This window comes from Podarcis erhardii (assembly GCF_964252035.2).
Source record: "Podarcis erhardii genome assembly, chromosome: Z".
NCBI classification, from domain to species: domain Eukaryota; kingdom Metazoa; phylum Chordata; class Lepidosauria; order Squamata; family Lacertidae; genus Podarcis; species Podarcis erhardii.
The window spans coordinates 27,193,223-27,215,075 of record NC_138504.1 but is presented as its reverse complement, the minus strand read 5'-3'; the positions used below and the strand labels follow the sequence as shown (position 1 = coordinate 27,215,075).

At 42.5% G+C, this 21,853-nt stretch overlaps 1 protein-coding gene across 2 annotated transcripts in view; it reads left to right on the top strand.

The window, feature by feature from the left end:
* LOC309333557 (uncharacterized protein C8orf48) overlaps nt 1-11,980 on the top strand; it is a 417,965-nt gene extending 405,985 nt beyond the window's left edge. Inside the window, exons 2-7 of one of the 2 annotated variants that reach the window (XR_014152546.1) lie at nt 212-474; nt 1,513-1,638; nt 6,714-6,946; nt 8,296-8,448; nt 11,248-11,476; nt 11,547-11,980. Coding sequence is in view for 1 of the 2 variants with exons in the window: in XM_081847249.1 (XP_081703375.1) it covers nt 255-474; nt 1,513-1,638; nt 6,714-6,946; nt 8,296-8,448; nt 11,248-11,352 (837 nt within the window). In the remaining variant the exon portion in view is untranslated. Of the gene's footprint in view, nt 1-211; nt 475-1,512; nt 1,639-6,713; nt 6,947-8,295; nt 8,449-11,247 lie in introns of both variants that reach the window. The other variant, XM_081847249.1, reaches the window with a different exon arrangement.
* The last annotated feature ends 9,873 nt before the right edge of the window (nt 11,981-21,853 follow it).

The following is a 21,853-nucleotide window of genomic DNA, read 5'->3' as shown; positions in this document are numbered from 1 at the left end:
CTTTTTGCTACAACCGACTAACATGGTTATCCTCTTGGATTTTATTCATAAATGTGGGGGTTGTGCAATTAATCACTGGTGGTATTGCTGCATTTCAGACTAATATTCAGAGTTCATTGTTGACTGTTGTGCTGACAGTGTACAGAGTGATATTTTTCTATTAGCTCCCTAGTATTACATCTATAATTAATTTTGCATTGATTATTTTTAGTTGAACATCCTTGTAACTAGCTGGGCAGACAACTCTGGGACTCATGTATCAAGAGCAGATAGACCTGAGGAAGCATTGCAGCAGCTCCATCCCAGACTATTCAGAGGACACGTTTACATCTTTCAGTGAAGGAGAGGAGGAAACCTACAGACAATATGAAAATGACCCATTTGAATCTTATTACTCTGGAGAGGAGTCAGAATGCCGTGCTGTGTTGGATCTGTCTGAAACCATATGGCAATCATCAAGTCAAAATGATGAAGGTGTGTTAGGTTCCCTATGCATTTTTATCAGTTCTTCATTCAATCCTATGATTAGTGGGAGGAGACTTAGATCAGCAAAAATGCAAAGGAAAGCAGAAGGGGGGAAGACAGAGAAAGGGAAACGTCATTTGCAGAGTTCACAGCAGAACACTCAGAATACTGGTTTACCAGGTCAGAATGTTATTTTTGCTGAAGATACTTAGCAATACTGTACAGGAAGCATTATGCGCCAAGGAGGAAGTGTAGATGTTTAGTGGTGGTGACGGTAGGAAGACCTTCCATCTTCCATATGTCTTGGGTTCACCTGAGTAAGTGCAGGTGATCACTAACTTCCCTTTGCTAGGGTGACAGTTGTAGACAGACAAAGCTCTCTGCTAATGTAAGAGAAAGGCAGAGATGTAGGAGGCAACTAATACAGGAAAAGCTGAGGAATCCTGCACCCATTTCAGGTTCTGTACTTGTGCCATCCTTTCACACCAGTGATAACTACTTGAGCAAAACAGTGTGGAAGGCTCTACACACATTTTCCTCATACAAGCCTGCTCTTAGTTCATGTTGTACAGCCAGACCATTCAGCCCAGGCTAACAGTGGTTGCATGCCCATGTGTTGCAGCAGCAGGGAAGGGTGGACATGGCAAGAGGTGGTAGCTATTCTGTATAAGCATTAATGTGAAAAGTGGATGACATGCCATCTAAAGTATATTTACGCAGAAGATTAGCCCTAATGAGTTCACCAGCACTCAATTTAAGGAGAGCATAGGATTGCAGCGCTACTGTTCATCCTGTGTACATTTAATAGAGCGCAACATCTATTGTGCTTGGAATGAATATGAAAATAAGAAGTGTGGGGGCTAAACTGGACCTGCACCTGTTCTATGTCAGGTGGCTTTCCTTCTTTGAGTCCTGTGATTTCCAGGGCATGTACATTACAGGAAAGTTGCCCCATGTGAAGGCCTGTTTATTCCTCCTTTGTGTGTGTGTGCATGTTTTACTCGGTTCCAACACTGTCCTTCTAAATACATTGCCTTTTCCCCCCAGATCAAAAATCAGAAGTTTTGGAATCTGCAGTTGTAAGAGAATATTTAACTAGAAAATGGATCAGTCTCCTGAAAGAAAACAAAGCTAGTACTCGGCTAGCTAAACCTGCCATTGAACCAATTAACAGTGAGTCAGTTTTTAGATGCGACTTGTAAATCAATAAATCATTCAATCATTTATTCATTCATTCATGTAGTCCATTTGACTGTTGGACAGTCTGTACTCACTTCCAGTCTTCTTCTTCTTCCCTGCAAAGGATTTGAACATCATTTCTAAGTGAGGCCACTACTGCAACTCAATGAAGCTTGCAGGGGCTTCCTTCTTTCCCCTGATAAGCATCCTCTTTCTGCTTTTCATGTTTATATTAGATACTGTGATTTATTTGGAAATGGTTCAGTTTGGTTGTGTATTTTCAAATATGTTAGGTATTGTTTAACTATTTTTGTTATGTTGTAGTTAGGTATTTTTTCATGTCTTGAGCATGGTTTGAACTGTGCAAAGGTGGCATACAAAGATGTAAAAACAGATTAAAGCAAGTTACAGTCATAGAAATTGTTTACTCAGAGGTCTCAGGCAAATGTCCAACAACCAGAGATGCTTAAAAAAATTAATTGGAATTGCCAGGGAATGAAGTTGGAACATAGGCACACACAGTGCATGCCTGTCTTGCCCTTATTGGCTTTTTCGTCTTTTGGCCCTTATCTCAGCTGCTTTGTGAGGAGGCCTTTGTGTCATACAGTGTGACCATTTTAGCTGTTTTAATTCTTGGAAGTTTTTGCATTTTTATTTCGTCATAGCATTTGGGTGCTTCCCAAGTTTAAGTGTGTGCATTTGAAGCAATGATTCAAGCGAATAAGTTGATGCAAATGCAGCTGGTAGGTCAAGGGTGGGGAACCTCTGGCCAAGCCATGCCTACTGGCCTTTCACTTGACATCATATATTACTTAAGGTAGGGCAGATAAGGACATGGCTGGGCCAAAGTGGGTTTACATGGGCAAAAAACAGCTCACATGCAGTGTTGTAGCTAGTTGCTCGGTTACCTAGGGCGGTGCGTGTGGGCGGGCACAAGCCCCATGCTGCTGTTTTGGGCAGCACACAGCCTGCAGGTGCCCGAGCCACCGCATCACTCCCAGAAGAGACAAGTGGCTCGGGCAGGCCTCGTGGTAAGTGCCGCCCCCACACTGTGGTGCCCAGTGTGCCCTGCTCCCACACACCCCTAGCTACGCCTCTGCTCACATGTCATCATTGTACTCCATCTGACTGCCAAACCTAATAATAATAATAATAATAATTATTATTATTATTATTATTATTATTATTATTATTATTATTATTATTATTTATATGCTACCTGTTTGATTGGGTTGCCCCAGCCACTATAGGTGGTTTCCATCAAATTAAGGCATCAAACACAGCAAAACATCAAACATTAAAAACTTCCCTATACAGGGCTGCCTTCAGATATCTTCTAAAAGTCAGATAGTTGTTTATTTCTTTGACATCTGCTGGGAGGACATTCCATAGGGCTGGAGCCACTGCTGAGAAGGCCTTCTGCCTGGTTCCCTGTAACTTGACTTCTCTCAGAGAAAGAACCGTCAGAAGGTCTTTGGAGCTGGACCTCAGTGTCCAGGCTGAACTATCTATGGGGGTGGAGACGCTCCTTCAGGCATGCAGAGCTTAAGCCATTCAGGGCTTTAAAGTTCAGCACCAACACTTTGAATTGTGCTTGGAAATGTACTGGGAGCCAATGTAGATATTTTTGGACTGGGATTATATGGTCCTGGCAACTGTTCCCAGACACCAGTCTGGCAGCCTTACAGAGGATTGAGGAGATAAAAATCGAAATCCAGTTCCACACCCCTGTGCTAGATGATTGACTGGAACTAGCTGCATGGAATGTGTTTTGTTGGTGATGGACATATTTCCAGTGGCTAATTGTATATTTATTAGGGTTGCCATATGTCCGGAATTTCCTGGTTATAGCTGGTATTCAGCCCTCATAAACAGCGTCCGGGTGGAAATTGCTAAAATGTCCAGGAACATCTGGACATAAGGGAGTCCATGTTGGAGGTGTAGATTTTGGCGAATTTCATTAAAAAAAAAAAAGCTCAAACCACCCCCCCCCATTTTTGAGATTTTGCAGAAAAAGTTCAACGGCTTTGGACAAAACTAAAAATGAATTTGCCCATCCAAAAAGAAAGCTAAACAATTTTGTGTTGTGTCCAGATTTTCACTTTTTGAAATATGGCAACCCCATATTTATGGGTACATAAATCTTGATTTTAACTGTTAAAGCCTCTATAGAAAGCTTTGACAACATGCACCAGCCTACAGAATTCTACCTTCAAAAGTGTTAGCATAGGTTCCTTGGCTTGGCTTTCTGATCTTCTAGCAAAAACTCTATTAAATTGTGTTATGTTTGGGTCAACCAATATAGTCTTAAACACACCAGTAGCATCTTGAGAATGCACCTTTGAAGACAGAACAGTAACAGAACAGTGAAATAACTGCATATGCTTTTATATTCTAAAGCCCCAAAATGCATCCCTGGGTTTTAATAAATGCTGGAATCTACAGCCACAAGAGCCTCTTACAATTTGTTTTATCCACTTGGAATTGGTAGGGACAGCTTCTTAATCGTTTTTATGCATAATTGAAGATTAGCTGCAGGATAATTAAGGCCTACTCACTAAGCCCAGGAAAACATAGCAAAGATTATGGGATAATACATACAGTGACTTGCGATCTCGATCACACGCTGTCTGTACAGTGGTACCTCGGGTTAAGTACTTAATTCGTTCCGGAGGTCCATTCTTAACCTGATACTGTTCTTAACCTAAAGCACCACTTTAGCTAATAGGGCCTCCTGCTGCTGTTGCACCGCCAGAGCATTATTTCTGTTCTCCTCCTGAAGCAAAGTTAACCCGAGGTACCACTGTACAAGGAATGTGAAATGCAATCAACACAGGCTGGCTTATTTGTAAATCCCATTCAATTCAGTGGTCTTGTACCAGATCATTACTTGGATAAGGTCTATAGCTTTCTTTTTAATTCCATTTTTCAAATGACCCTCTGGGCCCTCTCCTGGCACCAGCTGTTCGCTGGGAAGAGAGGGGAAACCGTTTTTGCAGAATTATCTTCCTTGCAAATACAGGTAACCGTTTACACAGAGGTTACTTTCGAAGGCACCATGTGCTGGGGAAATAATGTATACCGTATTTTTCGCCCTATAGGACACACTTTTTCCCCTCCAAAAATGAAGGGGAAATCTGTGTGCGTCCTATGGGGTGAATGCAGGCTTTCGCTGAAGCTTGGAGAGCTTCAGGAAGCTATCAGCAAGCCTGGGGAGCCCGCGGGAGTTCCCGCAAGGCTCCCTAGGCTGCTCCTGCTGCCCGGAGCGCTCCAGGCAGATATCCTTTTCTCTAAAAAATACGGTAGGTGCGTTTTTAAAAGCTCGGGCTTCCCCCGCCCCAGCCCTGTGGGGGGGATAAAAAAAAATTCTTTATTTCCCCCCCAAAAAACTAGGTGCATCCTATGGGACGGTGCGTCCTATAGGGCAAAAAATACGGTAATTGAAACCCATTGAAAAAGGCTGCAAACACCCCACTCTGCCCCCATATTGAATGTGCCTACACGGGGGGCTGCTTGTATGCATAAAATAGTCTCTGCAGCTTGCAATTACAGCCATATAATATCTGGGATGCAGTTGAATTTTGTAGTTTGATGCTTTAAGTATCTGTTACATAGGGTTGCTGTTCAGTAGTTATTAGACATTATTTGCATTCTTCTGCTGAGATTGTGGAGTTCTTTTTTGCCTTTTGCACAGTTGTTGTAGGTAAAAGAGAGTGTTGGAGAGTTTTGGTTTCTTTTTTTTACAAACTCTGTAAAAAGTCTGCGAAATAAATGACAGATGAAACGTCAGCATTTTCATAGAACTGTAGAGTTGGAAGGGACCTTGAGGATCATCTAGTCCAACCCCTCAATGCAGGAATCTCATTTAAAAGCAAACAAACCAGAAAAGCACTAGCATTGTATATGAATATAATTTATTTAAGGTTGACCAATGAAAATAAAATTTTAAAGAATCTAACATACATAGGATCTTTATAAGATAAAAAGAAATCAGAAAGCAATTACAACCTTCTAAGAGAAATTGCAGCATTTAGAAATTCTGCAACTTGCTTTGTAAAACAGCAACAACAATAATTAGAGGACCACCACCCCCGCCAAACAATCAGCTGAGACTCTTAAAATCATCCTAGACATTATCTTGCCCACCATAAAGAATACAATGACCACATATAAACAAAGCATGAGGCACTACTCCACCTCTTCTTTATTACAAAGAAACTATCTGCTATTTACAGGAGCTTCTTACAGCTACCCTCTAAAAACATTGAGGATAAGGTATTAAAGTTTGTTATATATAAAAAAGTTTTCCTATATTTCAGAACAGATACCCAGTTCGAAAAAGGTGCCCCATTCTCATAAATAGAGGCAGGTAAACCCTGCACCCAGGGCTTGGACTGCCAAACTTGTCAGCAGTGCACCTGTGGAGCTACAGGTCCCTAGCTGAGCACAGCTAGGGCTGTGAGCATGTGGCCCTCTTGCAAAAGCCCACATCCCACTGGTGGTCTGTTCAGGAAGGGGAGAAAGAAGCCCTCTCTCATCTGTCATCCATGGATGAGCTATTTTGGTTATTATCTATATGCATCCAAAGCCCCAGCTGTTTCACACATAATCTGTTGGATTAGAGCCTAATAGCTGCCTAGAATTATTTTCTGAATATTTTTTCATGTATTTTCCTCATGCACATTGTAATTTCTGATTTAAAAGGAGTCAAATTAAGCAATTATCTGAAACTGTTTTCATTAATGTCTGCATTGAGGGTAATTCTTGTGTCACTTTTATTTACCACATTTCTATTTTCTTTTAATTACCACAAATTCTGCTGTAATATCAAGCATCTAATTATTCTTTTGAAACACATGCTTTCCCCTTTGTTCTAGGGCTATTTATTTTCAGTTGTTTTCATGGAGAGGCTTGTAGTCTGCATAGAGCGTATTGTACACTCCGAGTTGTGGGAATACTAATTCCTGATGACAGGTTGCACAGATGGGAGTTGGAGGAGTCTTTTCCTGCCTCTTCAAGTAGTCATATTTATATGTATGTATTTTTTTTTGCTGGTGCAATATTGACAGAAATTATTGAGGTATCTGAGGAAGAACTGAGTGCTCTACAATCCTTTTGTGCCATCAAAATAAATCAGCTCCATCATATGCCAAGCCCAATGCCATTGAAGAGGAGCAAGCGTAATGAACAGAGGCATGGATTCACTTCAGAGAAGCCGTTGACATTTGATTTGAATTGCACAGTCCCTGATCAACTACTGAACAGACTCCGTCTGAAAAATATCAAGGAGATACTGAAACAGGTACTAAAAGAAGGAATGGATCTGTCTTTAGTTCCAGGGAATGTTCCTGGCAAATGTTGATTATCTTTGCTAATACAGATGTTGAGACTTGACTGGTACTGATCCTTTTATGTATATTATTGTCATTAAATGACAAAGTTCTTTTTGTAACACTGAAACTAAAACATGAGGTTGGGCTTGTTTTTTCCTTGCATTACTAATTCAATCCATATTTCAACCAAACTATTTTTGTTTACCATCACATGATCTCACAAAACACATTAATGTTTACATAAGTGCAACTCAGCTCTCTTAAAGTTTTTTTTAACGTTCATGGTATTGGGAGTTTGTTTGTTTTTTTAAAATAAGGCAAAGCAAATTTGTGTTGTGATTAATGTAATTAACTCAAGTTCTTCTTTAGTGCCTTTTTTGTTTCAGACTACTCTTGAGTATGAGCAGGGGTACTCTGTGATGTCATGATTCCAAAAAGATGGTGATGGTGGTGCAAAAATCGCTCGTTCCAAGTCTTGCTCATGCAATTTTGTGTGAAAGATTAAATGCCCCAAAAGCACTATAAGAATGTGTCCTTAAAAGAGGACTTGTACCCATATCAGCAAAACCCAAGCCCAATTTTCTGTTTGATTGGGAAGCCAAATGCAGTTATGAATTTCAGGGATGCCCTTGAAGGATGTTCTGTCTTCTGGCCACATCCTCTGTTCTTCAAAGAGGCCTCCTTTTCACGGGGATGTGGTGGGATAGATGAGATGTGTAAAACACAGTGTTACCCAGTAAATACGCATTAGCAGCTTTGTGGTATTTGATATGTGGTTGTCTTATGCAGGAATTTGATATGTGATTGTCTTATGCAGGAATCTTATGTGTAGGTCTTATGTGTTCATATGGAGGACTTTGGTAAAATAAGCCTAACTTGCTTATTCTTGGTCTAGTAGTGATCCTACAGCATGTGTAGGATCAGAAACTTAATAAGTGTTTCAGGAATTCTTTACAGTGGATCCCTTTTTAAAAAAAGTTAGTCTTTTTGATACCTTTCGGTGGCCAAAAGTTTTGGGCATGTTTGCTTATTACAGGAAAAGATGGGTACATACCAGCCATTAAAATACAATAGCTTCAAAAGAATAAGACCAGCCTTAAGTGAAACAGAGGTAGTCTGACTACATGGGGTATTACATGGGGAAAAACAAATGTAATTTAATTCAAAAAGTAACTTGGACATGGTTAACTGATCTCATTCTGTGGGGAAGTTTTTTGATTAAGTAGTTTGCATTACCTTGGAGAGCATGGCATGTATAAAAGTTAGACATAGACAGTATTTTAATGATTTTAATAGCTATTTCTTACTTTGCTCTCAGGTAGCAGACACTGAAATGCATCAACCTTCACAATGTGCCCATTGCACCAAGAAAAGAGCAGAGCTGGCTGATGATGCTTTTCTCCGACGATGGAAGGCCTTGATGGAAGAGGTTTTACTTAAAGAGAAGTTGGAAGACTACATGTATACCAAAGTAAGTCAGGATTTAGGTGGAGAGAGAGGCATTTTAACAGCCTAACAAATAAATATAGATGAATTAGATTCCTGCATCTCAGGGGGTTTAACTAGATGATCCTCAGGTGCCTCCCAACTCTACAACTCTATGATTCTATGAGTATACTTATTTACAAAACTTTTGATTGCCCCAGGTGTCCATGCAAACCTTTTTTTAAAAGTGGTTTATGGCAGACAAAGCAGAATAAAAAGAAAGCAGCTCCCTTCCACTTTGCAAAGCTTTCCTGTTTAATTCTTGTTAGGTGGTCCTTGTTCCTGTCAGTTGCATGCAGTTGCTCTCTCTTTCTGTTTTCCTCTTTTGCAGCATGTGGAAGATTGACACTTTACTTTATTGCACAAACTTCATGAACAAAACATCCCCCTTGTTTCCTCTCTGCTTGCAAGTTTTGTTCAGGACTCGGAAAAACTGGCTTTTTTGTTTTTTTATCTTGGTGAAAAGGTTGTGCAATTTCCCCATTTGCAAATTCCCAATAGCACTGCTGTACTTACCAATTCTACGAGGAACGCGGGTGGCGCTGTGGGTTAAACGACAGAGCCTAGGACTCAGAAGGTCGGCAGTTCTAATCCCCACGACGGGGTGAGCTCCCGTTGCTCGGTCCCTGCTCCTGCCAACCTAGCAGTTCAAAAGCATGTCAAAGTGCAAGTAGATAAATAGGTACCACTCCGGTGGGAAGGTAAACGGCATTTCCGTGCACTGCTCTGGTTCGCCAGAAGCAGCTTAGTCATGCTGGCCACATGACCCGGAAGCTGTACGCCGGCTCCCTCGGCCAATAAAGCGAGATGAGCACTGCAACCCCAGAGCCGGTCACGACTGGACCTAATGGTCAGGGGTCCCTTTACATTTACTTTACTTACCAAGTCTAGCCTGTATTGATAGCTTTAGGGCAGCCTTCCTGAACGTGGTGCCCTCCAGGACTGCAGCTCTCATCACCTGAGCCAGGACAGCTGAGCAGGAGACTAATCAGAGTTGTAGCCCAAAATAGCTGAAGGGCACCAGGTTAGAGAAGACTTCTCTAAACATTTCCTGGGATGCTCCAGCCAGTTCCTTCTCTGTGGTCCAAGCCCCTGTTTGGGAACCGATTTAACTATTCTATTTCCAAATAGCATTGCTTTTATTTCCATTTCTTTTTTTCCCTAACCCCCAGTTGCAGATGGGTGAAATCATGATCAGAAGTGCAGGGAAGGGAGTGTTTAACCATTTCCCCAACACAACCATCCTACTGAAAATTCTACTGTAATCAGTGCAGTAGCATTCTGCAAGATATAAATGGAGAACACAAGAAGAACTCAATTACGGTTACTATGGGCACAGTCTATGAACAAATGAACCTGGCATGCAGCAAGTCTGCCTACTTGAGCCTGTTTCTGTCCTCATACTAGCAGCGGTACTTCCAGGTTCTAGGCAGCGGGGCTTTTCTAGCCCTGTTACTGAGAATAACTTTTAATGGAAGGCACCAGGGTTTGGACCTGGGACCCTCTGCATGTTCTCTTCCACTAAGCCTTGCTGTCTCCTTGGTACAGGGATTTTGTTGATAGAATTTTTGTTTGTTCATGCATTTCCCCGCTGTGTTTTCTTGCTGATGCTCAAAATGTATGTCACTGTCCTGGATAATAACCTGTATTTGCTTAATCAGTTTTATATTGCTTTCACAATATATCCAGAGTGCTCAGGGTAGGGAATAGCAGTCATACATTTAATGGAAGAGTGGGTGTTCAATAGAACTCACTGTGTTGAATGTTGTGTCTGATATCTTATTCATGGCACATGAACAGTACATGAATTATTCACGGTACATGAATGTTACATGATAGTAATATTATAAAATACTTTCAGTATTCAAAGCATTTTGTGTACATTATCTAGTTGCTGTATTTAAGGCAACCCTGTTAAGTCAGTTTTATTGGTTTGTTTATTTATTTGTTTAGGAGTATTTGTACCCCGCCTACTAACCAAAGTTCTCAAGGCAACTTATAGTATATATTCAAATAATTAAAATAGATGGTGATACAGAAGTCACTACAGTAGAGCAAAGTTTGTCAATCCCCACTGCTGCTCTTCTCCAGCATTCCAGCAAATGCCATTCAGCAGCTGAACCTTCTTGCTGTTGAAGAGGCTAAATGTCAGTCACATACAGGCCAGGATGTCCTCACTGGGTGGCTGCTACTGATGTCTCTCCCAGCCCCGGCCCTGGGTGCCTCCCTCCCAGTTCTCAGCTAGAAGGTCAAGCAGTCTTTAATTCAGTCCATGTCTCTTTTGGTCTAGTGGTTTCAGGACAACACTTGAAGGGGTTCCCTTCATGGGGCTTGTGGCGGCCTTCTTGGGAGCCTTGGTCCCATGTTGCAGATGGGATGGGCACTGAAGCTGAGAGCTCACCTAGTGAGCTCATGGAACAGCAGGGTTGGTGAACCAGTTACCCTCTAGGAGTTATTTGACTTCAACTCCCATCAGCTCCAGCCAGCATGGCTCAGTGGTCAGAGATGATGGGAGTTGTAGTCCAGCAACATCTGGAGGGCCACATGTTCCCCATCCCTGTGATAGAGACAAGATTCAAACCAGAGACTTCTGGATTCATAGCTTAGTTTCCTAGTCATTATGCTGCAAAGATGAATAGAATTTCATTTGTTCTTCCATACTCTGGAATTAAGGCATATGCATGGAAATTGCAGCTATAGCGAACATTACTACATTAAAAAAAAGTAATGGCAAGAAGCTTTTGTCCGAAGGAAAACCTCTCATCACATCTTTCTCTCCTTCTAGGATTCTCTCACCCTCATTGGAGAAATACACAGATGTCTTCCGAAGCTGTCTGAGGATCCCAGGAACATATGGCAGGAACTGAATGAGAGAGGTCTGAAAGTATAACACCTAGATGGGTTAGAACATTGATCAAATCTGCACAAACTGAGCTATGCAGGGTATATTGGACAAACTATTTTCTGGACAGATATGCCCCTTGCAATTGATTTGGTTTCTGGGGTCCAACTCTGCATCCTGTCCCAGAGTCAACAGAGCAATATGCTGCCATCTAACTAAATATTTTTTTCAGATTATAAAAGGTAGTTTATTCTCATTATCATTCTGATAAGCCATAAGTATGGTTTTGGTGACTTTCCTTTCATGATTTGGGAGCTGTGCACAGTTGCTTCTACCTGTAAGGAAAACAAATGGCTTTTTTAAGGCAGAGATATATATAAGGAAGATTAGATTTCAACTCAGTCTGTGTCTGCTGCCACTGCTTAAATTGAAAGCTGGAGCCCCAGGTAGAAGGAGAAACAGTGGAGCAAGAGGAAAGTTCCAAAGGAAGAGCAGAAGAGGTTAAATGGAGTGGGTTTTCTCTATCTTTCTGAAAACGCTAACAATATGAACTGGAATTAATCCATTACCTCGAGGATTCCAAGACAAGAAGCAGAGATATTAAAAAAGTAATGTTAGTTTGTTGAACAAAGCAGTTGACAAAACTCAAATAAAACGTTCAAATGCTGTTCTTACATTTGCTTTGTTCAATGTCAGTTGTTTTTTCCTGTTGTGAAATGTGCAGGGAATATGATTGAAGGGCAGAATAATAACATAATAATTGTCTCTCGAGACAGATGGATGCCAACCAAGTCCAAAGAAAAGAGGTTTATCTGTCTCTACAAGGGATAAAAGCTCTGAGGTGTGTAGCAAAATCAGAATGCCTGCTGCTGCTGGATACACTTATCCACATATTGTATGTATGAGACCAATCATGGGTGGACCTGGACTAAGACAAATAAGTACCACCAGGGAATGGGTTTGGGAGAATGTGAGGCTAATGTCCAATATCAAGACGAAGGTCTACCAGGCCTGTGTGTTGAACATGCTGGTGTATGGAAGTGAGTTGTGGGCAACTTATACCCACCAGGAGTGATGCCTCAAAGCCTTCCATATGCACTGCGTCAGGAAGATTTTGGGCGTCACAAGGCAAGACAGGGTTTCAAACAAGGATGTGCTCTCCCAAGCCCATATTCCCAGCATGTTCTGTCTCAGCAATGTCTATGCTGGCTTGGTCATGTCCACTGAATGGAAGATGGAAGGACCCCGAAGGATGTGCTCTGCAGGGACATGGCTTCAAGCACCAGTAACTCTGTGTTACAAAGATGTCTGCAAGTGTCACATGAAGGCTAGTGGCGTTAGCCCCTTGCAGACGATAGTGCCTGGAGATAGTCAGTCTGGTTGTGTATCTGTAGCAGTGACCAGAGTAGGAATGACCGCTGGGAGGAGCAAAGAGAGAAGAAATGCCATGGTGCATCTGCAGCAACACAACCAGATGCCTTCATCTGTCCCAGCTGCAACAAAACATGTCTCTCATATTGGTCTGTACAGCCACAACAGGTGCTGTAACTCTCCCAACAGTTTGACTTCACCCCTGAAGACGCACTCCTCCATTGCCTCCCAAGACAGATGAATGCCAAGAACAAGCAACATTCTGCACAACTCATCTTAGTACGATATTCACATAGTCCCTTTTCACTTGCAGTAATAGCAAGATATTCCTCATCCAGGTAACAGAAGGAAGAAAATACCCTTGATGTTGTGGCATGGTTGCCAGATACCAGTAATTGAACCTTGGCTTTTTGCATCTAATACATGTTTAGCTACCACTGAACGTTACAAACAAATGTCCGTTTTTAATATGTACTTTTTACAACACGTTAATGCACAGAAGTACACATATGTTACTGTGGGTACAGCTCATATGTTCAGAAAGTGGCCGTCTTCAAGCTCATGCCATTTCTCGTTACAAGCAGCAACCCAACATTTATTTCTTTATCTGTGTGGCAACTGTTTCTTTTACCATTGTGGGTTGACTTGGTCACAGAGATGTGAAAAGGAAGCTGATGCATTGGAGAAAAGAGCAAAACCACAGGAGGAAAAGTTGTGGTTACTTTTTCTTTCATTTTTTTTAATGAAAGCTGGGGAACCTGTGGCTCTCCAGATGTTGTTGGACTCCAACTCAGCCAGTGTAATCTCCCCACCAACATGGCCTGTGCTCATGGATGATAGGTGTTGTGGTCCATCAACATTTGGAGGGCCACAGCAGATTTGATCCCCATAAGGCACAACATGCTTATTCCTGCATTGCCTGGGGGTTGGACTAGATGACCCTAAGGGCCCCTTCCAACTCTATAATTCTATGGTTCTGTGATTCAGTTTCCTCATCTATATACATTGACAAATAATCTAAACTGGGTTAAAGCAGGTTCCTATATTCCTAAACTGAGCCTTGCACAGTCTGCTACTATGTACCCTGCTGCATGTCAGATTGGTTGTTATCACAGAGCTGGTGAGACCTAGCCCAAACATGAGTTCCCTAAGCACAAGGTATGTTCTTTGGCCTTGTCAGGACTGCCTATTCCCTCCTAATGTCTCTGTGATGGGCTAGTGCCAGGACTCAGCTGCTTTCCCCTACTGCTTATGCACCTCTGAATTAGATCTGGGAGTTTCCTGTATGAACACAGTGGGCGAGTGTGTGCCACCTGTTGACTGGTACCAGTGCCATCAGCCTGACTTCCTCTGAAGTGTTTTGAGCCACCAGTGTGCCCTACTAAGCACATTCAAAGTGTATCCTTCTTAAAGACATAAGTGGTCACTGCTTATATATTTGTTTTATTTAGTAATAAAATAATGTTCTTCTGTTCCCACTTATAATCATGTGTATGGTCCATAAATACATTTTTCAAAATATCTCTGTAGCAGTTAAACACAGGCTTCCTAAGAATTGCCTTTTAAATCCACATTTTAGTATTCTCAATAACCATTTTATGTTTTGAATATTTTTTTGTTAGTTCCCTTCTGCAGTTTTTTTTTTTACAATGGTCACATTTTTTGCCCTCAAAGAAAGACTTAGATCATTCTCACAGTTTTACAGCTCATTGAAAAATATGCAATACACTAGCTAATGATAATTGCAAGCAAGCTATATATACTTTAACAGGATGGTTGAATGTCTATATATACATGCTACCTACTAAAACCCTACTAAAACAAAAACAAAGTCAAATACTCGTTCTGATGTTATATCCAACACTCCAGCTAGAAATAATTTCTTGAGTATGCTACTCACATCAAGTCACTGTCTTTTGCATTGTGTCAATGTTGTAAGCTATGGAAATAGAAGCATGCCACTGTAAGCTTGGCTAAAAGGAAGAGTAAAGAGGGTTTAGGTTTGAAATCAGGGTTGCAAACCAGTTAAATAATTCCTAGTTGATTAATCATAATGAGTTTTAAATAGGTCTGATTATGAATAAAACCAATCATTCTGAAGGGGGAGGAGAATTTTCTGTTGTGTATATTGGCTATTGGAACTGGAAGCCCAAAGTCCTTCTTAACGTGTGGAATAGTTGCCTGTTCTTTTGGATCCCAGGCCCAGCCATAGGATTTAAAATACTGGCCTTTAAAATCTTCCAATGAAATAAATGCATGTCAGGTCTGAAAATGTAGTTGTATCCTGAGGGTGCTTTGCTTGCTTTAGGGCAGGGGTCGGCAGCCTAAGGCCCATAGGCCACAAGCGGCCCACGGGGGTCATTTAACCAGCCCACATGCCACCCCCTTGGCGAGTCCCTGCGCACTGCGCTATACCGGCACGGCACAGGGATTCACTTTTTTTTTGCGGTGCTAGAAATCGTTTCTGCGCAGGCACTGAAAATCGTGTCTGCACAGACGCAGATACCAGAAATTGCAGGCACGCGCACGATCCAGCCCACGAAGGGATCTTGGCTGGAGTGAACCAGCCCAGCAAGGTAAACCTTGCCAACCCATGCTTTAGGGCTTTAGCAATTCACTAATCCTAGGTGAGTATCTACATTTATTTGTTTGTAAATAGGTTTCTCACCTTGTGAAAGAAGTCCCAATGCTTGTTTTCAAAAATATGTGAAAGCAGAATTAACAAAATTTTGGTTTTTGTGTGTGTGTGTTTTTAAAAAAAGTGTTCCTTTTCCATTAAAAATTATGTGGTTCTCTTGCAATATGGAGATACTATTTTTTTAAAGAACAAGGGAAGAAGGTCTCCTTACGTAGCTAGAAATCTTTATTTAAGAGGGAGATGTTAGGTTGGGGGATTGCAAGAAATAACCCCCCCCCCCAAAAAAAACTTAGTAAAATCAACACCTATGGGAAGGATGGGTAGCACCCTCTCCCTGTTCCCAACTAAAAGCCCAATGTGGACTGAGCATGTCACAGCAGGCAGTGTAACCTTCCAACAGTTTGACTTCACCCCCAAAGGCACACTCATCCATGTTTCCCGAGACAGATGGATGCCAACCTTGTCTAGTGGCCATAGACTGCTGTCTGACTTGCGGGGAGGGAGGGTGAAAACTGTATGAGAAGGAGAATGGAGTGGCTGAAAAAGGAGGAAGAGGCACACATAAGTTTTTTAAAAAGCAGACAGGGCCAACTCATTGGCTAGAATGGACATTTCCTGGTTCCCTCTCAGAAGCCATTGTAAAATGTGAAAGCTGCCTGTAGAAATTGATGGAGAAATCCAGTATTTAATGTTGCTGGGGTGCCAGTGTGTCTACCTCACACCACAAAAAAACAAAATGGAGACCTGAGGGGATTAGAACGGTAGATAAACTCAATAAAGGAGGAGGAGGAGGGGGAGGAGGACTGAGAGTGATTAGTGGCCAAAGAATGCTAGCAGCAGTGTGTGTGTGTGTGTGTGTGGAGTGGACTAGCTGGAATCCTGAACAGAAGGTGAGCTACACTGCAACATTTTGTTGCAGTATCCTCTTTGTTACAATTATGTCTCACCTTGTATTGAGTGTCACCTCTGAAAAAATCAGTGTGTTAACACACATTTCATTTATTTTTTACAATGGGATTTTCACCCATCTTCTGTTTGCTTCCATTGCGTTTAATGGAATTCCCAGTGGAATTCTGCATTTGAAACTATTTTATCAGAGGCCTTTGTGCTATCCTTGATCAGGCAAACTTTTTGCTAGTTTCAGAAAGGTGGATTGCACCTTTAGCTGTGGAAAAGTCAGAAGATTCACATGTGATTCAGTTAGAGCTGGTGCGCCCATGAGGCAGGGTACAGCAGCAGTCTCAGGTGGGGGAAGCCCTGAGGCAGCACCCCTAAGGGCACTTGCCCTGCTGCCGCTGGAGAAGCAGTGCCAGCATCAGCACTGCTTTCTAACGAGATCTCACCAAAATCTTACAAGATTTCACAGAGCACAAGAAGTCATTGCTTCTCCACCAGTGGCAGAGGTGTGGAAGTGGTGCCAGCAGAAGTGGGTGGTGCTGGTAATGTGGCACTTTCCATTTCACCTCGGGCGGCAAAACAGGATGTGCCACACCTGACTTCAGTGATGGATCCGACCTTTTGCAGCAACTGAGTTTAGAGCTCTTTGATGTTGTTAGCAAATCTGAGATGAATAAAAGATTGCCATCCTCAAACCAGTTCCTCCAGAGTAACCCTCTAGCAAATTATGGGACCTTTCCTTTTTAGTCCAGTTTGAATATTGCATCCTATAGAAAAGGGTAGTATATAGAACAAAACTTAGCAATGCAATCGTGGTGTGTTTTCATAAATATAGCATAAGAGTGAGGCGGTAGGAAAATTTCTAAGCATTAACAACTAGCAGTGGAAGCTGTACCATTCGGGTGAATAGGGCACTGTCCAACCAACCTCAAACAGCCCCTACCAGCCTCCCTCCCTCCTTAGTCTAGGCTTCCTCTCCCTTAGTCTCAGGTGTGTAGGCGCTACACACCATTAAAGCACACTCTGGTCACTGTAGTTTACCCCTCACAGATTTATAATTCCCAGAAACCCTTAAGAAACTACAGTGCCCATAATTATTTGAGAGAAAGTGTGCTTTAAAGGTACTGCGCATACACAGCCTCAGTGTTGCCCCTGCAGAACCAAACAGGGAGGAGGATGGGGTCAAAACTAGAAAGAGGTGGCTTTGTCTATCATCAGCTCTGGCTCTACCCGTTAAGGGCCTCTCTGCCTTCCATCCCATGGGCCCCAAAGGGCACCAGCCACCACTGGCAACTAGGACCTGTTAGGTAAAGGAATGAGATTTACTAATCAATTGCTGCACCCACATGTTAACTTCTGAAAGTCCTTCCCCCACCCCCCACAACATTCTCAGTAATGCAGAAATATTACGTATACGTTTAGGTTGCTGCTGTTCATTTTTTGTTTTGCCTTTAAGAAACAAGTCTTGTTGTGCTTTGAAACCCACTTTCTTCGTGGTCTCTCTGATACTCTTCATGGGCTTTCTGCAGTCTTTTGCTCCTCAGCTTCCATTTGTGAAAGCAGTAGGTCACCAGAGACATGCTTATCAAAGAGAAGATGAGAGCCACCACTACAATCAGTGCAATGGCAGAGGAAAGGGACTCCTCTGTCTGTTGGGCTTCAGCACCCCGTGTGGCATTCAGGATGGCATAAGTCTCGTATTCCTTGGATGCCAAAAAGGCAGGGATAGGAGTGTCGCTGAATTTGGACCTCATTGGAATTCTGTAGGAGCACAAACGCTTTAGTCAGAGATGCTTTTGAAGAAACGGGCTGCAAGTTCCTATGATCATGAGGCAACGTCTTAGAAGGACACAGTTCTGTTCATTAATTCACACAAGCCTGGCAGCCAACCTCATTTATGTCCAAATGGTGTGTATTATTGTCTCTGGAACAAAGGAGATCATGTTACACCAAGTCAGACCATTTGTCCATATAACTCAGCACTGCCTGCACTGACTGGCAGGAACTTGCCAGGGTTTTACACAGGACACATTCGTAGTCCTATCTGGAGATGCTGGTGATTGAACCCGGGACCTTCTGCATGCAAAGCAGATGCTCTGTCACTGAGCTACAGCCCCTCCCTAAAGATTCTGTTGTAAAACAGAGAACCAGTTTCTTATTCTTTAACGTCCTGGATGGTTAATCAGGAAAATGTAGTAACTTATTCACAGAAAAAGATCGTGTGGAAGGCTAAAATAGAAAACAAGTTTACATCGGCCATAATGGACAGTTGTCTGAGTTTTGTTCCACTCTGAACTGGGTTTTGTTTCATCACTCATAAGAGATGCTCACAATCAATGATTCCTCAATGAGGCACGGAAGTGGGTTCTTCCAAAGATGGTCAATATTATGATCAGTTCCAGCACTGTGGCTTCCATGCATATATTAAAGTACCTCTGCTCTCTTCACTCCTTTTGGAACTTGGCACACTCGCTTTCCAGGGCTCTTTAAGGCTCCAGTGTTTCTTTCACCGCAGAGCTCTTGATGTGGAAGCAAAGAGTTGACCTCATAGCTTGCGGCTTCTGTAAACAGTTGCCTATGTATAGAAAAAGACATAAATTAGTTCCTGATCAAGAACAAGGAGAAAAACACGACTGGATTGTTTTGTTACAATAGTTTAGAATTTCAGTGGGTGCAGGATTTTGAGTTCTTTATTGCAGCAAACCGGCTGAGGATGGTGTGTGTGTTTTCCTTTCCAGTAAACCAGGAATGGGGAACAGGATGTAACTAGTGGGCTGGATTCTGAGCTTCTCCACTGCTAGTGGACCTCTGACAGGTAGGAAGCACCACCCAGCTGTTAATCAACGGCGCTGTGGGTTAAACCACAGGGCCTAGGACTTGCCGGTCAGAAGATCGGCAGTTTGAAGCCCCGTGATGGGGTGAGCTCCTGTTGCTCGGTCCCTGCTCCTGCCCACCTAGCAGTTCGAAAGCACGTCAGAGTGCAAGTAGATAAATAGGTACCGCTCCGGCGGGAAGGTAAACGGCGTTTCCGTGCGCTGCTCTGGTTCGCCAGAAGCGGCTTAGTCATGCTGGTCACATGACCCGGAAGCTGTATGCCAGCTCCCTCAGCCAATAAAGCAAGATGAGCGCCGCAACCCCAAAGTTGGTCACAACTGGACCTAATGGTCAGGGGTCCCTTTACCTTTACCTTGGTGACGTCAGATGAAGGCTTGTCCCTTTGTAGCACAGCTTGAGTGCTACAATAAGCTCTAATCTACGCAGACTTCAAGCCCTGCTTTTGGCACAGATTGGCTCCATTCAAGACCTCTGATTGGGAACTTCAAAATGAAACCAACCCCAGCCTCCAACTTTAAAAGGTACCAAAATCAACCCCAGTTTGGAACAATTTGGAGCATATTTTAATGCTCCCAATTGTTCCTTTGCAGCCATGTCTTTAACCGCTGCACACCTGATGTCATATATGATGTAAGGTGCTGAGTGGGTGGTCATTGATTGAGGAAGATGGCTGCGCAGCCAGCCTAATGCCATATCTTACGGTTCTACACCTGATTGGCAATGGGTCAAAACTTGGGGCATGCACGTACCAAATATTCAGTATGAACCTAAACAACCTGCAATTCACACAAGCCTTAGTTTTTCCTCTCTTTTTCCTCTATATTGAAATAGATAGGTTGCTAAACCAGAGCTTACCAGAGTGAAGGTGTAGGTAGGGAAGGGTTTGTGTGTGTGTGTGTGTGTGTGTGTGTGTGTGTGCGCGCGCGTGCATGTGCTGGAGCCATGTGAGGGACACAAGGCAGTCCCTACTCACCTCAGTTAACTTCCAGAATTGCCTTGCAGCTTCCTGCAACTCTGAGCAACTCATTAGGAGGATTTGTAGTGTTTAATCCTATGTGCTCATTACACCGTGCCATGTATTGAATTTTAAATTTTCTTAACTCTCCCAGTGCATGCACCAGCAGTGTCATTGATGGACTATGTTGCTTCTCACACTTAAAATGCCCATCTCTACCATATTTCTCTGGGGAAGAAAAGTGGCCATCCTCTGAGCTCATTTCTAGGCTTGAACTGGAACTCCTTTTTTTTTTTTAACTTACTAATTTTTAAAAGAGTCACATTTGGGGTGCTTGTGCTAAATAGCTCTGCATCTGTGCTGTTTCTTTAAATAGCTAGTCTCTCTCGCCTTTTGACCTCACTGATGTTGTCCTCATTTGCCAACACATTCACCTTCAACTGCTGTCAAAGTTCTTAAAGCTGCAGTCTGACGTGGTGATGTCATGGTTCTTCACAAATCAGTTAATATGGCTGATACACTTTGTGATGTGGAACATGCCACATGTGTTATTAATTGTAAGGTGGGGGCAATTCTAATAATGTAGGACACCATAGCCAATGGCAGTGTGGGCAAGTGAGGCCAGGGCAGTGTGGACAAATAAGAAGAACACAGAAACAGCAGCCGCAGCAGCCAGGGATACAAAAGGTTGCAGAATAGCATCAACATTCTGATTGGGGGGGGGCAGAGGGTGTAAATTTGTCCTGCTGTGCTGAATGTTTCAAAGTGAATATTGAAATTAGTGGATATTTTGTGCAGCTTTAAATACTGTGTGACTCTTAGACCACCTTTTCCACCTCATCCAAGACTCTCTATTCTGACCAACAGCAGTGGTGATCAATGAACTCAAGCAGCAGCGATCTTTCTGGCTTTGACACCTGAGAGGCTTTTTAACTGCAGAAGCCAGGGAGTGGACCACAAACATTCTGCATGCAAACCTATAATCTTGCATTAAGCTACAGACCCTTAATCTTACAGGTAGCCTCTTTGAAATGTTTCAAGCCCAGCGTTCTGTTCAAATCTTGATGACTGGCTGCCACACCTTCCTCTAAACATAAGGGTTTATTAGATGCATTTGGAATGAACCATATGTATGAAAAAATCTTTGGCACTCAGACTTCCAAGGAATGGAGTGGGTTTCTGTTTTGCTAATTAACAGCACATCCAAAGAGATTTTTGGCTCTAATAATGACTGTTTACTAGGGATTAGCATTCTGTTGATGTTAACAGATGTAAATGAGTAATTCATTGCCAGTAAGAAAGATGGCAAAAAAATAAATACATTTCAGAAGGAAGGTTAACCTAGATGCTTTGCCACTGTATCTTGCAATGTTTTCTTTTAATAATGACCAAAGCCACCTTGAATTTAGGAAGCTTGCAGGTGGGGAACATTATTAGTACTTTTCATGGGTGCAGAACATGGGTAATTGAGTTTTGAGGCCAAGTGCCTCCAACTCCAGGAGATGCTGAAGGAAAAAGCATATATGGATAAATTTAATAACGATAGCAACTGATAAGGTGAATGATGCTTTGCCTGGCTTCTGAATTCCAGGCAGATGCAGTGCCTTTCCGGAGATCTTTGACTACAGCAATATTATCCCCATACAGTAAATTCTAAGTCCTATATGACTCCTGGCTGACATGTACGACTCTTTCCTTTGCTTACTTTATATCTTCTAGGATTTTATTTATTGCTCATCCTTCACCATTTGGTCAATGGGTCAGCTACATACAACTCAGTAGGGACACAGATGGCGCTGTGGTATAAACCACCGAGCCTCTTGGGCTTGCTGATCGGAAGGTCGGCGGTTCGA